The 14,996-nt window shown below is 42.4% G+C and overlaps 1 protein-coding gene across 1 annotated transcript; it reads right to left on the bottom strand.

Annotated features, from left to right (window-relative positions):
• Positions 1 to 11,168: 11,168 nt before the first annotated feature.
• Positions 11,169 to 13,854, bottom strand: LOC147607719 (arginine decarboxylase-like). Its single transcript, XM_086790665.1, has one exon. It carries the CDS (start codon positions 13,484 to 13,486, stop codon positions 11,318 to 11,320), a length of 2,169 nt encoding a protein of 722 aa, XP_086646791.1. The 5' UTR covers positions 13,487 to 13,854; the 3' UTR covers positions 11,169 to 11,317.
• Between the last annotated feature and the right edge of the window lie 1,142 nt (positions 13,855 to 14,996).

Genomic DNA, 14,996 nt, shown 5'->3' on the forward strand with positions numbered 1-14,996 from the left:
CTACTTCTTGCTGAGCCATGATATACATGAATCACCAAGGCGAAAGAAAAAACCCACTAGTGGACACTCGAATGTCATAACATCCAGCCCAATATGAATCACTAAAAGCATGCAGCTGTGTCTCATCCCCTTTTGGATAAAACAATCCAAAATACTGAGTGCCCTGTAAATAGCAAAAAACCCGCTTAACAGCCTGCCAATGCTTCGTACTACCTGGGCTATGCATAAATCTGCTCAACTGTGAGATCGTATACTGTATATTTGGTCTCGTGTTGCATACATAAAGAAGGGATCCAACAGCTTGTTGATACAAACTAGTATCAAAAGAGTCTCCTTCATGTTGAAGACTAAGTCGAGTACCTGTCTCCATAGGTGTAGCCAGGTTTACAGTCTTCAAGATTAAACCTCTTCAAGAGCTTCTATATATATTTAGACTGCAGCATAACAATGCCATCATTGCGCTGCATAAACTGAATCCCCAAATAGTAATGTAAGGGCCCCAAATCTGACATCTCAAACGATGACTGCAAATCTGCCTTAGAGGCTGAAATCTGATCTATATCAGGTCCCGTGAGTAGCATGTCATCAATGTATAGAACGATGACAAAAAATATGTCCTTACTCCTCTTCACATAGAGGGTACTCTCTGTTGGACTATTGCAAAAATCATTTGCAACCAAGTATGCATGAATCTTCTCATACCATGCTCTAGGAGCCTGCTTAAGGCCATAAAGAGCCTTTTTCAACCTAGACTCTTTTCCTTTCATCACAGCAAAACCAGGAGGTTGTAATACATACATCTCCTCATGCAATCACCATTCAAGAATGCAGTCTTACTATCCAACTGATGTACATTCCACCCATGATGTGCTGCCAAAGCAATGAGACACCTAATGGTAGTCATACGAGATGTGGGTGCAAAGGTCTCAACATAATCAATGCCCTTTTGCTAGTCATACCCCTTTGCAACAAGTCTGGCCTCGTAAGCGATCAATGCTACCATCTACTTTGCGTTTTAACTTGAAAACCCACTTAGTACCAATGGCCTTCTTGCCATGAGGTAGATCTGTCAAATACTAGGTGTCATTCTTGAGAGTAGAGTTATACTCATCCTACATAGCATGAATCCAATGATCATCATCCTGTGCTTCCTCAAAGGAAAAAGGTTCCTCCTCATTACATAAAGTAGAAATGAGAACATGATCTGCATGAGAATAATCTGCATGATGAGAACCTGCACGAGTTCTGCTAGGTAAAGTAGCTACCAACTTGCTATCCCTCAATGTCTGCACACAAGCCATTTTGGCATACTCCTAGATTCTTCTATGGCTGCTCTCTCCTCATCCACTACATCCTCAATAATTGCCTCATCAAAAGGCTGATTTTGCACCTGTAAAGAGGCTGAATTTCAGCACTTGGTTGAGCATTTAATTGCTCTACAAATGGCTGCCCTCCATTAAACAAAGGTAGGAGCGAATCAAACATGTCCTATGAGCATACATTTTACTATTTTAAAACAATATCTCTACTTACCAAAATCCGCTTTGAGGCTGGATGGTAGAGTCTATATCCCTTGCTTTCTGAATTGTATCCCACAAATATGCATTTAATTGCCTCATCATCAAGCTTACTGCATTGTTGCTTGGGCATAAGAGCATAAGCACGACAACCAAAAACATGCAAATGAGCCATAGAAGGCTCCCTGCCATGCCACGCTTCATAAGGAGTTTTAGACTGCAAGGCCTTGGCAGGGCATTTGTTCCACACATAGTTTGCGTACATAGTTGCCTCTAACCAAAAACCATGAGGTAAATCTTGGGCTTTCACCATACATCGTGCCATCTCCATGAGAGACCTTTTCTTCTTCTCAGCCACACCATTTTGCTAAGTTGTGTATGGCACTGTACATTGATGCCTTATGCCTTTTTCAGCCATATATGCATGAAATTCCTGCGACATATACTCCCCCCCTCGATCTGAAACGAAGGGTGCCAACTTTACATTCACATGCATTTTCAACCATGGATACAAAGTGCCTAAATCACATAAAAACCTATGACTTCTGCTTTAATGGATACACCCAGCTATATCTGGAGTAATCATCAATAAAAGTGACGAAGTAGAGATATCCCCCAATAGATGGTGTCCTCATAGGACCACATACATCACTATGTATAAAGCTGTAATTTCTTAACAGCTCTCACAAATCCATCCTTTAGAAATGATGCCCGATGCATTTACCAAGAATACACTCCTCACATACATGTCTAGTAGGGGTCTCAAGAATTGGCAACTCAAATACCATATCATGCCTTTGAAGGTGTAACAAACTGCCATAATTTAGATGGCCAAATCGTGCAGGCTATAATTCTGCATCACTCATAGCACGAGTCGTAAAAGACTAAGCAAGCATCATGCTGCAATTTTTCAAATACATCCATCTTGTATAGGCCATGAAACAAGGTACCTGAGGCAATGATAGAATAACCATCATTTCTATCCTGAACTGTACATCTGTCATCCACAAATTTCACTGCCAAGCCTGACAAGGCTAAGGCTGAAACTGAGAGCAAGTTCTTCTTAATTCCTGGCACATATAAAATTTAGAAAGAGTAAATGTGCCCCCATTTGCAGCAGTGAGCACAACTCTACCAACTCCTTTGACAGGATGTGAGGAACCATTTGCACATATGACGATTCCTGCACTTGGAACAACAGATTCTAGAGATGAGAACAAATTTTTTTGTGAAGTAATGTGCTTACTAGCACCAGTGTCAAAGTACCAAGCATCTTCTACCACTGACATGCATACATCATGAATAGAAGGGTCATAACTGCAATGTACAGTCCATGCCCAATCATCTTGAGCAAAACTTGCAGATTCCTTCTTCTCTGCACTTGGTGCAAATGCATCAGCCACCACAGCCATGCCCGATTCTTTCTTTTTCTCCTTCTCTAGCCGTTTCTTGCACTCATTTATGTAGTTCCCTGGTTTCCTGCAATAGTGACACTTGCCCTTCTTTTAGGCTTATCACCTTCTTTCTTTGCATCCTTACCTGAGGATTCTGATTTTGGCTTATAGCCACCATGCAAAGAAGCTTTACCTTTGCCTTTCTGATTGGCAACAAAAGCTTGGTCACCAACTCACATCATAATAGATCTATTTTGCCTAGACTGCTCTTCTTGCAAGAGTACTGAAACCAGCTGATCAAATGTAAGGGCATTGGGATTTCCCTCCATCATGAGTCTAAGGGTAGAGGCAAAACCCTGATAAGAATCCGGCAATGCATTGAGAACTGTGGGCACCAATGTACTATCAGGATATATCTCATCCACACTAGCAAGCTACTCCTTAAAATCTTTGATCTTGGTCAAGAAGCTGTCCATTGAGTCTCCCTCATTCATGTGCTCAGACTCCAACTATTTACGTAGATATGCAACACGTGCTTCATTGCGCACCTGGTATAATGCAACAAGTGCATCCCATGCCTGTTTTGAAGTCTTACATGATCGAATATGAGGAATAATGCTTCTCTTCATAGAAAGTGCAAGCAATGCATGTGTATGTGCATCTCTTCCATCCCATCTCATTTGAGCAGCAGTGGGAGGTACTGGTGGTGCATGTCGAGGAGCCACATTTGTATCAGATTCTACTTCAGATATACCTGCAGCACCTAGTTACACTGGTAGTTGTGAAACATGACGAGTTTCACTACCACTGACCACATTCTAAAGGCCTTTAGCAACCAGTATATGCCACATATAGGATCACAATGGCTAGTTAGTCCCATCAAGTTTGTCCTCAACAGACAACCTATTGAATACATCACTACTGCCAACCATGACTGTCTACCAAATGCAAAATCTTTCAACACACTGCAAGTACTCAGTATTCACTGAATGCAACCCTGGATGGCTACCACAAGTGACTGAATCACCTACAAAGTGTATGAAAAATAACACAAAGTAGAGAATATAGTGTTACTGGCAAAAGTATGATGGTTAATGTTGAAGACATTGTAGATGCTTATGTACACCAAATCTTTGCCGCTTACACAGCTCAAACACCTAAAATCGAGCAGAACCAATCCAAAATGACGTCTCTCTAGAACGTCTGCAGAAGCCTTGCGATGCCCAAAATGCGCCCGAATCGCACCGCGGACCCCGAAAGCGCACTACAGTATACCTTCTTCTCCTAAGAGGGTATCTCAATCAGAGATAGAAAAACAGGATTGTGATGAGGAGGGAGGCAGACTACTAGATCAAGTGTCACAAGGAAGCTAGCTCTGATACCAATTGTTAGAATTAGGGTAAGGGTTGCAACAATGCACACACAGAAGATAGAGAAGCTTAAGAGCACACAAACTCACTAGATTAGTATGAACAACTGTACCGGATACAAAAGATAAGTACACACCCCAGAATGAATAGATAAGAGGGTGTACATACGCACGAGGGAAAAAACCTCCTAGTGAGGGAAAAAGTGCCCCGGCGATCCTAAGTGTGTTCACACACATCACTACCATGTAATGCTACATCTATTCCCGATCTTTATTAAGAAGATCACATATTAGATCATCCTCCCATACAAAGAGAAGGCATCTCCCAAGATATGTGGTGTTTACGAGAAGATATATATATATATATATATATATGTATTGGCTCACAACACAATACCCCCATTGCGTAACTCGATGGCATCAAACCTGGGTCCTTGCAATGGGACTCAACCATTCTACCAACTCACCTACGCGCCCATGGTCTTCCCAAGATATGTGGTAACCCAAGTGCATACAAGAAACCAAGAGAGTGTCACAAGTACATCCCTTGGGAGACTGCTCTTTAAAGTAGTCACCCTTAGTCCAAACTTTCACCACCGGTCTCCTGCCTAAAGGGGTTTTCAATAAAGGCCAGAAAAGTATACACTGGTTGCTTCTCCTTTTGGTACCACCTTCTAGTTTTGGGCCCAAACTTGGGATATTTGGTCACATATCAGCAAATGTTAGGGTATCCTAGTATGTGTTAATATCCCATCAGCTGAGGCCTGTATCAACTAATCCCAGCTTGTAATGCCCGGACTGACTCAGTAAACACATTATCATTCAATGAATTTATATAGTAAAGAGACCAATAATAGTGCACACATTTGAACATCATCTCTGGCACATCTAACCCCAAACTAGACCCTTTATTGAATATCAGCAGATTCTTAGAATTCCAGATCCCCCATAGACAACAATATCTGATAATACAGAATATTAGATCAATACCTCTTGCCCCATTAGCTAGTCTCCCGAGAAGCCAATCCCCCCAAGCTCCCATCCGCCCATTTGCCTTTCATACCCCAAAACCCTCTAATTTTTGTAGGACAATCCCAAAAGGCATGCTTGCCATCTTCAATTGTTGACTTGCATCTAGGACAAATTCCAACAATAAAATTCATTTGAAGCAATTTGAATCCAAGGGGTATGGCCAGCAAAAAGGTCTGAGCTTTCACTAGAATCTGCAGTTCCCATATTAGATTCCACCTCTTCCTCCAAGTACTCAAGCACCACCTCACTTTCTAGATTTTGTTACAAATTTTTACTTGTAACCATTAATTTCTCTGAATTTTAAAAAAATACAACGTATTCTATGTATATATATATATATAGGGAAAAAAAACCAATTGACATCCCCAACTTAAGAGTGTAAACCAACACAGTCAAATGGCCTTCCAAGCTAAAGTTTAAACCAAACACCATATATGTATAATTGTTCAATTCATGCTCACCCATTATGTTTATGTTTATGTTTACATTCACATAGTCACTTTTTACCCACCCACCCACACTCTCATAATACATATATCATTTTTGAGAAACTATAATTTAAAAAAACCATATCTGTATTTTAAATTTGTATATTGGTCCTTCCAATTGCTTTGATCCTGCACGGCCGTTTTTTTTGGATTTGAACAAAGATTTAAATCTTGAATATTACCAATGATGATTTGAATCTCTATAACATGATTATACCCAGCCTGTAGATCTGTCTCAATGTTGCACGCGCGCGCGCGCACACACACACACACGTGCACGCATGCACACGAATATGCACACATACACGCATGCTCGCACGTGCACGTGCACACACACATGCATTTGCACGTGCACGTGTATGCGTGCACGCACACACACTCTAAACGTATCTACAAAGCCTTCAAGGCCTCCCCCATGGCCTCCAAACCTCCAAAGCTCTATGCTTGAGATTTGGCTTACCTATAGTAGCAGTGTCTTGGCAACAGCACATCTTGGTGTCATCAACGTCTTGGCAGCAGCATCTTGGTGTCAGCTACTTGTGCTTGGTGATCTACACATCACACACACGCCTTGACATTTTAACCCCCACATCGCCGCTTCTATGGCTCCCTGCTCTACTATGAGTGTGATTAATTCTCTGACCCTTTGAGTATACACAATGCACTTCCTCATCACCTCATCACACTCATGTTAGTAGGCCCTAATGCTTAGCTTCTATGCCTCATGACTAACATGTTGCACTTCCTATGGCTCACCCACTTTAACGATCATTATTACTCTTGATGTTAAGCTCTATTCGCCTCTCGTAACATTCAACTATGTGATGGCATTAGGAAGGTTTTGATTTTTCGTTCTAAAATTATGTTTGGTCCTATTTCTCCCATTATTCCCATGTATACTTATTATTCCCATTTCTAATGCACTTCCTTATATTGCTTTTTTTTTGGCAACTTTCTCCTCACCTTTTAATTTACAATAAAGGTTCATGTTAGCTTGCCAATACACTATCGAAGCATACTCATATACTTAGATTCTTGCATCTTTGGTCCCAAAGGCCCTATTAAGGTTACTAAGGCCCCTTTGAGGTAACTTTTAGATCTTTTTTTGAGGTTACTTAGACCCTTTTGAGGTTACAAAGGTTCTTTCATAATTTGGTTAAGGTAGATGGATGTAAATTTAGTCCCTTAGTTTAATTTTCTCAAGTTTATTTTGAATTCCTTACCTCTCTCTCTCTCTCTCTCTCTCTCTCTCTCTCTCTCTCTCTCTCTCTCTCTCTATGAGCTGAAGTACTTTTGAAGAGTTAGAATCCTTGCCCTTCTTCTTTGTGTTAGTGAAGAAATCCTACTCTTGCCACCATTGTGACTTTGCATCTACATCTCCTCATCATGAAGTAACGAGTTGAACTCCTCAAATATGAGAGGAGTAGACCTGACACCAATGTTCATAGTGGAGAATTGCCACCATTGCGACTCTACATTGACATCTCCTCATCCTGAAGTAATAAGGTGAACTCAAATGTGAGAGGATTGGACCTAACATCAATGTTCAAATATGTAACAAAACTATCATACTTAGGCGGTAATACCCTTAGACACAGCTAATGAGTGAGATTCGAGGAGAGCACACTCATGTCGATTGTAGCCATCTTATCACAGAGATTTTTGGTTTAGGTGAAGAAAAATCTCCACTATTTACCTTTATTCAGCTTGTATTGTTGAAGCTATTTTTTTAGATTCTAAATCCTTGATGGATTTGTGGTCTTGTACTCTGCAACAAAGCCCATGCTCCTATAGCTGCAAAGACATGTTAAACCATGGTGAGCACACTATATTCCACACTTAGCACAGAGAGAATATGAATCCCTTTGTCTTATAGCTTGGACAAGTTTGGCAGTAGGTGGTACATGATTGCAGTATGCATCCCTTGTTGGTAGGGGTTAAACATCAACACCCATCGGTGTCCTAGAGCTCATTGGAGGAAAGAATAACCTTAAGCTTAAACTTCCAGAGAGGATAATTGGTGCCATTAAGCCTTCCATTAGCACCAAAGGGTGGTGGACAGGGTCTTGCGAATGAAACCATTTCTCCAATGGGACGGCTAGACATCAATTAACAAAGAAGTTTATACCGAGCCGAAGCTGTGATACCATGTAAGAGGATACAACATGTGGTACTGGTATACAAGAGCATTCACAAGAAGTATGATCTTTCACAGCACAAAAATTTAAACTTAGAGAAGAATATTGTATTATTGAAGAGATACAATAGATAACAAAGCCCCACACCGGTGTCCTCTTGTGATGAGGAGAGCTTCGATGGTTGATCAAAAACTGCTAAGATGGAGGTTGTATGCTAGTAGAAGCTAGGGAGTAAACTCATAATAATGGCTGATGAACTGTGTGGAGAAAGGGGTTGGCCATGCAGTGTCTTTAGGCATATATATATATGTGATGGTTGATGAACTGTGTGGAGAAAGGGGCTGGCCGTGCAATGTCTATAGGCATATACACATGTGATGGCCATGACATGACCGTGTAGGTCTGGTCACAATGGTCCGCGATTTAGACTCGGTTCATAAAGATGATTTAGATACTATTATACAATTTCCCCACCTCCCATAACCATTCGGGTGCATCTTCTTGGGCCTCACAATGTTAGGGGGGACAGGTAACCCAAGAGTAAAGTCTACCTACTCCATGTGTGGACCATTATAAAATAACAGTCCTGTGTAGCATGTAGCCTATTTGGCCGTGTGCCAAATCTAACCCAGCTGCCTCTATACCATTTGGCCTCCTAGGTCACCTTTTTGTGTGAAATGGGGATACCCGGTGCGCCTGGGCTGCTCAACCATGGCTACTCCTCGTAAATAATTGGGGGGGGGGGGGGCTTTGGTAGTGTGCCAAATCTAATCCAAGCCGTCTCTAAACCATTTGGCCTCCTAGGTCACCTTTCCATGTGAATACGAGGACACCGGGCACTCGGGCTGCTCAACCATGGCTACTCCTCATAAATAATGGGGGGGGCTGTACAAAGATGAGCTTGCCGATGCCTGGACAATACAATGTGAGGGTGGAGCATGACATACTGGTTATGTAAATACTTTCATGGCAGTTAAGAGGAGTTTCTTTTGGTCGGGGTGATGATGTTTACAAACATATGCACACAAGAGACTTTTGATATTGTTTACAAACTACACGTGTGCAAGTACACATGCACACAAGAGACTTTTGATACTGTTTATAAACTACACGCATGTGTGCAAGTACACATGCATGCATGTGAGTGTGCAGGTACACATGCATATTAGAGAGGCTCAATATCTCACTTGCTACTCCCCCTAATAGCCCTTGTTTTTTTTTCATAGAATAGGTGTGTGAAAGTGTATCTAGATAATTAACACTATGCAGGACCCCATACATATGTGTGGTGTGTTTAAGCAAGAAGATAAAGATGTGATACTCTTGAATCAAACTAGTTATCTCACTTTTTTTTTTCTAAAGAAAACTAGAATCATGTAAGGCAAGGTAGTGTTGAAGAAGAAATTTTTATTTTTTATTTTCTCAATTGCATCCAATTTTGTCCCTTCTCAAACCTCAACTCTAGGAAGTGAGACTTGTGTCATTCGCAAGGTAAAGGACATAGAATGTTATTGTATTATTGTGTCTGCCTATTTAGATCTACTATGAATAGCGGTATATCCACACATTGTCATTGTGTCTGCCTATTTAGATGTAGAATAGCATTGTATTGTAGAATGTTATTGAATTATTATGTTTGCCTATTTAAATCAATGTAAGGTAAAGGATGATGAATGGCATGATGGAATATCCATTCACAAGGTAAAGGATGTAGAATGTCATTCTATTATTGTGTATGCCGATTTAGATCTACTATGAATAGCATGGTGGTATATCCATACATCTACTCTCAAAGCGGTTTGCCAACTATAGAATAATAGTTGAAATTACCACAATTCACTTTCTTCTCTAGGTCATATATGAAATTTATTGACTATTCAAATGTTCCTTTCTATCTATCTACCATGACCTTGATTTTTCTCACATAGATTGTGTACATACAAGTATGTGTTTTAGGAGCTTTGTGTGTGTGTGTGTGTGTGTGTGTGTGTGTGTGTGAGAGAGAGAGAGAGAGAGAGAGAGAGAGGTGTACATCATTGTGGTCAATTTTATTAGCCCAAGAAAGTGATTCGCAAATAAAATTGGCCATATGGATCTCAAATTATAAATAGCATTGGCGATGTGGATCACAAATTGTAAATAACATTGGCCATGCGGGTCACAAATTACCTTTTTTATATGTCCTTCCACATGTTTACTTTTTTTGTCTCCATACAATATCCACCATACACAAATTTAGAGAGCTAAATAGGTGGGAATGCCAAGGCGTGACAACACCCCCTTTCTTGTCATGTCAATCAAGAAGTTTTAACTGTAATAAATGATACATGGTCTTTACTTCATATGCAATGTGACACTTGTAATTGAAATTTAAGTTCTTCATTCTTGCTCCCACCATATAATTTAAAAGAATATGCGAAGATCATAACACTTGTTCAAGGGAGAGAGTAAATAGCCTAAGGTTATTAACCTCTTGAGTTTGGTGCATGTGCCCTTTACACCACTTTTCTAAGGGATACAATGGAACTTCACCTCATGCCATTATTAAATATGGTCCCAAGCTGGACTTTTTTTTAAAGCCATCAATTAATTTAGAGGGACTACTCCAACCTTTTTTATTTTGGACATTACCCTTTTTGTAAGGTTTTGCATCTTAATTTTTTCATTGTCCATATGTCTTTTTAATCTTTCAAAATGAGAAAGTCAAGTTTTTTTCCACCTTTTCTCAACAAGTGCTAGTCCTTTGTGTGTGTGTGTGTGTGTGTGTGTGTGTGTAGTCCTTTAGCCCATGCAAGGGAAGCAAGTGTTTCCTTTATTTCTCTCTCTCTCTCCCTCCCAAAAGCAAGGAGATAAAACTTAGGAAATCTTGTTGTCTCTATTTGTGGGCCAAAAACAAAATAAAATAGCCCAAACCATTATAGATTTTTCTCTCATCTTCTATTTTGGCACTTCAACCTACATGCTAAGGTCATGCTAATGTTGCAAACATTTGAAAATTTCTCATGGAGTAGTGCTAATTATTCGAAAAGTAGACGGTGGTGTGCCCTAACTTTTAGGGGCAAAATCCTTGATTTACATGGAATATGCTGAACGCTTTCCGAAGGTTTTTGCCAACGTTAGTCGATTCGTAAACTGGAATCTTTCGTTTTTTTTTTTTTTTGAAGGAACTTCCGACAACGAGTAATATGGAATTGCGAAAGCCAAACCAAGTATATCATGCAAAACAGACAGACCCAAAGTTGCAAGGCTGTTAACGGCATAAGAAAAAAGAGTAAAATCCATTACTATGGGGAAGCAGCTTCCTTGCTTCTGATGAGGAGTGGCAAGGGTGGCAACAGCCCATTGTAAAAACTAGGTACGACATAACAAGGAGAGAATTTTATTTTTGGATGAGGGCAAAGCATCCCATCGCTGTGGGTTGGAACATGGTGCTCACCACAGAAGAAGCAAAGTTGTTGGTGGAGAGATAGGTGGAAGAGGCAAAACTGCAAGCGAGTGTGTGCATCACTGTCATGGCAGCCTCTTCTTGCTCCCCACAATTGCCCTCTTTCAAGCACTTCTGCACCTGAAGAGAGAGATTCTCCATCATGGAAATCGGCTCATACTGCATGCCTCTCAGAACATCTGATGCCTTCTGGCCATCACTAACCTTGATCACCTTCACGTAGCCCATGCTCCCCCCTCCTTTATTACTTTGCACAGCATGCACCACAGGCGGTGTTCCAAACAGGTTGTGCATGCCACCCAATGCCTCCTGATAAGCTCCTCCCAGAAACATCCCCATGTAGTATGGCTTTCCGTCCTGCAAGGGGTGCACCTTCATGTAGTTCATTCTCTTCCCCTTCCCATCACTATCCACAAATGTCACGATTTTTCCATCGCTATCGCAGGTTAGGTCGGAAAGAATGGCTCTGACTGTTGGCTCTTCTTCTAGCCTGTGCAGAGGGACAATGGGGAACAATTGCCCAATGGCCCATGTATCTGGCATTGACTTGAAGATGGACAAATTTATGTGGTAGATTGCATTGTAGCTGGTTTCTTTCCCCACCTGCCCAGCATCACAATATGAGAAGGGATCACATGAGACCAATGAGCCCATGCCTGACACCATCTCATGCCCCTTTTCTTCCACCAATGCAGAAACCACCTCATACAAGCTATTGACAGAGTGCAGCTGCATCAAGCTCAATTGTCCTTGCTTGAAGAGATCAATGCAATCCGCTTTCATCTGCTTGGCACGCTCCAGCATGCTTTTGTAGTCCCCAACGTGCGCTGAATCGGCCAAACTACACTGCAGGCTTCTTAATTCTTCAGGAAGTGTACTGTCCACCTCAAGGGGCACCCCTTTGTCTCTTGCTGTGTGTCCACCCTTTATCTGAGCTGAGAGCACATCAAAGACCAGAACTGAATGGTGAGAAACCAGAGCTCTTCCACTCTCACTGCATAATGTGGGTTGCTTCACCCCCTTCATTAGGCATGCACTCTTAACAGCCAGCACAACCTCCTTTGCATACTCTTGCATGGTGTAACCCACCGACATGTCTGATTCTGCAGAGCTGGACCCATCATAGTCTATTCCCAGACCACCTCCGATGTCGATGTATTGCATATTGGCACCCATCAGACTCAGCTCGCAGAAGATGTGAGCCGCCTCGCTCACTCCATCATTGAGGACAGGGAGGGAAGGAATCTGAGATCCTATATGAAAATGCAGCAACTGAAGGCAGTGGAGCATCCCCAGCCGCCCGAGCTTATGAACAATACTGACAATTTGTGAGCAAGAGAGCCCAAATTTTCCATTTTCACCTGATGTTTCTCCGAAGTGTCCAGCATGCTTTGTGTTGAGCTTAGCTCTGAGCCCAATTAAGGGCTCAATGCACAGCTTCCTGCTCATGTTGAGGATCACATCCAGCTCTTCTTCTTGCTCAAGCACGATTACACAATTTAGCCTGAGCTGCTTGGCCATGAGTGCCAAGCAAACATAATCAGCATCCTTGTAGCCATTGCAAACAAGAAGGGCATTAGGGCTCCCTTTGCAGAGACAGGCCATAGCCAGCAAGAGCTCTGGCTTTGAGCCGGCTTCGAGCCCAAAGCCATAGGCCTTGCCAAACTCAACAATGTTTTCCACCACAAAGCGGTCTTGATTGCACTTGACAGGGAAGACCCCCTGGAACTGGCCCTGATAGTGGAGGGCTTTGATGCCAGAATCAAAGGCAAATTGCAGTCTCTCAAGCCGGTCTTTGAGTACATCAGGAAACCTGACTATGAGGGGACCCAGGTCACCCAGTACTCGAGACTCCATGACTCTCTCCACAGTTTTCATTATGTCGATTTCCTCATTGGGCTTGGTGTCTCTGCCAAAGGGGCGGACCACCATGTTGCCCTCTGCATTCACAGTGAAGTAGGGGGCTCCCCATGAGTGGATTTTGTACAGGGAAGAGGATTTGCTAATAGTCCAAGGCTTCTTGTAATGGGCCAATTCTTGGCCTGGGGTGACAGACAAGGTGCAGTTCATGAAGGGGGTGGTGTTGCCTGCTAGGGGCGGCATTTCTTTCTTGTTTTGGGCAGGTACAGGATCCTAAAGAGATCACTGTTGGCAAGGCGCCGAGGCCGGAGCCTCGGCCCGCTCTCCACTGAAGCGATTTTCTAGAGAGAAAGGCGGTGTGGAGCAGGGAGGCTGGGCGAATGCGAGAGCTTGTGGCCTCGGATGGAATATCAGCAGCAGAAGCTACGTCTAAAGATTGAAGTGAGCGACAAATGGTATAAAGAACCCAGTTGCAAATCAAGCAACGAAGGGAAAGCCTAAATCTCTTAGCTATGGCGGAAAAACACAAAGTGGCTCTCAGATATGGCGGAAAAACAGACAAGGCAAGCAAGAGGGGGAAAGGCGCGTGTTATGAAATTGCAAATGAACGCGAGAGGTATCGGGAGAGAGTAGGGTGGCCGTTTTATAGGGCCGGGCGGACCAAAAAGCAGGCCTCCCGCAAACTGCTGTTTCTATCGCTCTCACAAAACCGACAAAGCCACGCTCGCTCGGAAGCAACGCCGGTTTAGAGGCATCCTACCAGATTTGACCGGCACCGCCAAAATCCCCGCTATAGATTTTTTTAAAGCCTCGATCACATCGTTGCTGCCCGTCGCTCAAGTGGTGCGACGGTCGACCCTCCACTCTCGCCCTTTCGCCTTCTCCTACGCTTCTGTATACATAAATAATACTATACGTATCGCCTTCACGCAGTAATAGGTCTCTTAGTAGAGTCACACGCACGTGCCTCTCCACAAGTGTACACACCTGCGAACGCACCCAAACATGCATGTATTCATGCTATGTATGATGTGAGTGTGTGCGTACACTTTCCATATATGCATGTTTTTAGGACATGTTCAAGTCAGGGTTATCACCAAGGGGATGCTCATACAAACCCCCTCATGAAGCATGTGGTATGAAAGAAATCCTAGTTCTGAGTGGAAAAAACTTCGAAGCACATGCATTTTTGAAGTCAATGAAGCCCACCTTAGAATTTTTGCGCCCACCTAGCCTCTAGAAGCTCCTTCTTGTGTGGTTGCACTCGCACGCACCCAAAGTTAGAGCAAGCAGTTGCAAGCGCTTCACTTGTTGCACTTGAACGTGCCCTTACACCCCTCACCCCCTCAAGTCAACCTCACAACTCTTAGGCCACCACGTGGCATCATATCTCGCTCCCTCCCCCTCCTCACTATTCCCCACTGTCGTCCAAACCAAATTTGCTTCTTTCACTATTCATAATCTAAGCTCCTATGCTCCAAATTCTTTATCCACTCCTTCCTTTATCCAGAAAATACCAAACCCCAATTTTAAATCCCTTCTTAGATTATCTTCTCTAATCAGTCCCTATTTTTTCATTATAAATCCATACATGTGTCTTCTTCCAATAAGCATCCTAGAAAGCTTTACCACATTCTAATCCACCTTTCTCTCATGTCTAGTCTATGCACATTTTATATACCCCTTTGAGTCTTATAGGCCTTAAATCTTTTTGTTCTTATCTCCTTCCTTCTTATAAACTCTACCTCACAAT

Source organism: Cibotium barometz, chromosome 55 (genome assembly GCF_041138505.1).
Source record: "Cibotium barometz isolate CiBa-2024 chromosome 55, ASM4113850v1, whole genome shotgun sequence".
NCBI classification, from domain to species: Eukaryota; Viridiplantae; Streptophyta; class Polypodiopsida; order Cyatheales; family Cibotiaceae; genus Cibotium; species Cibotium barometz.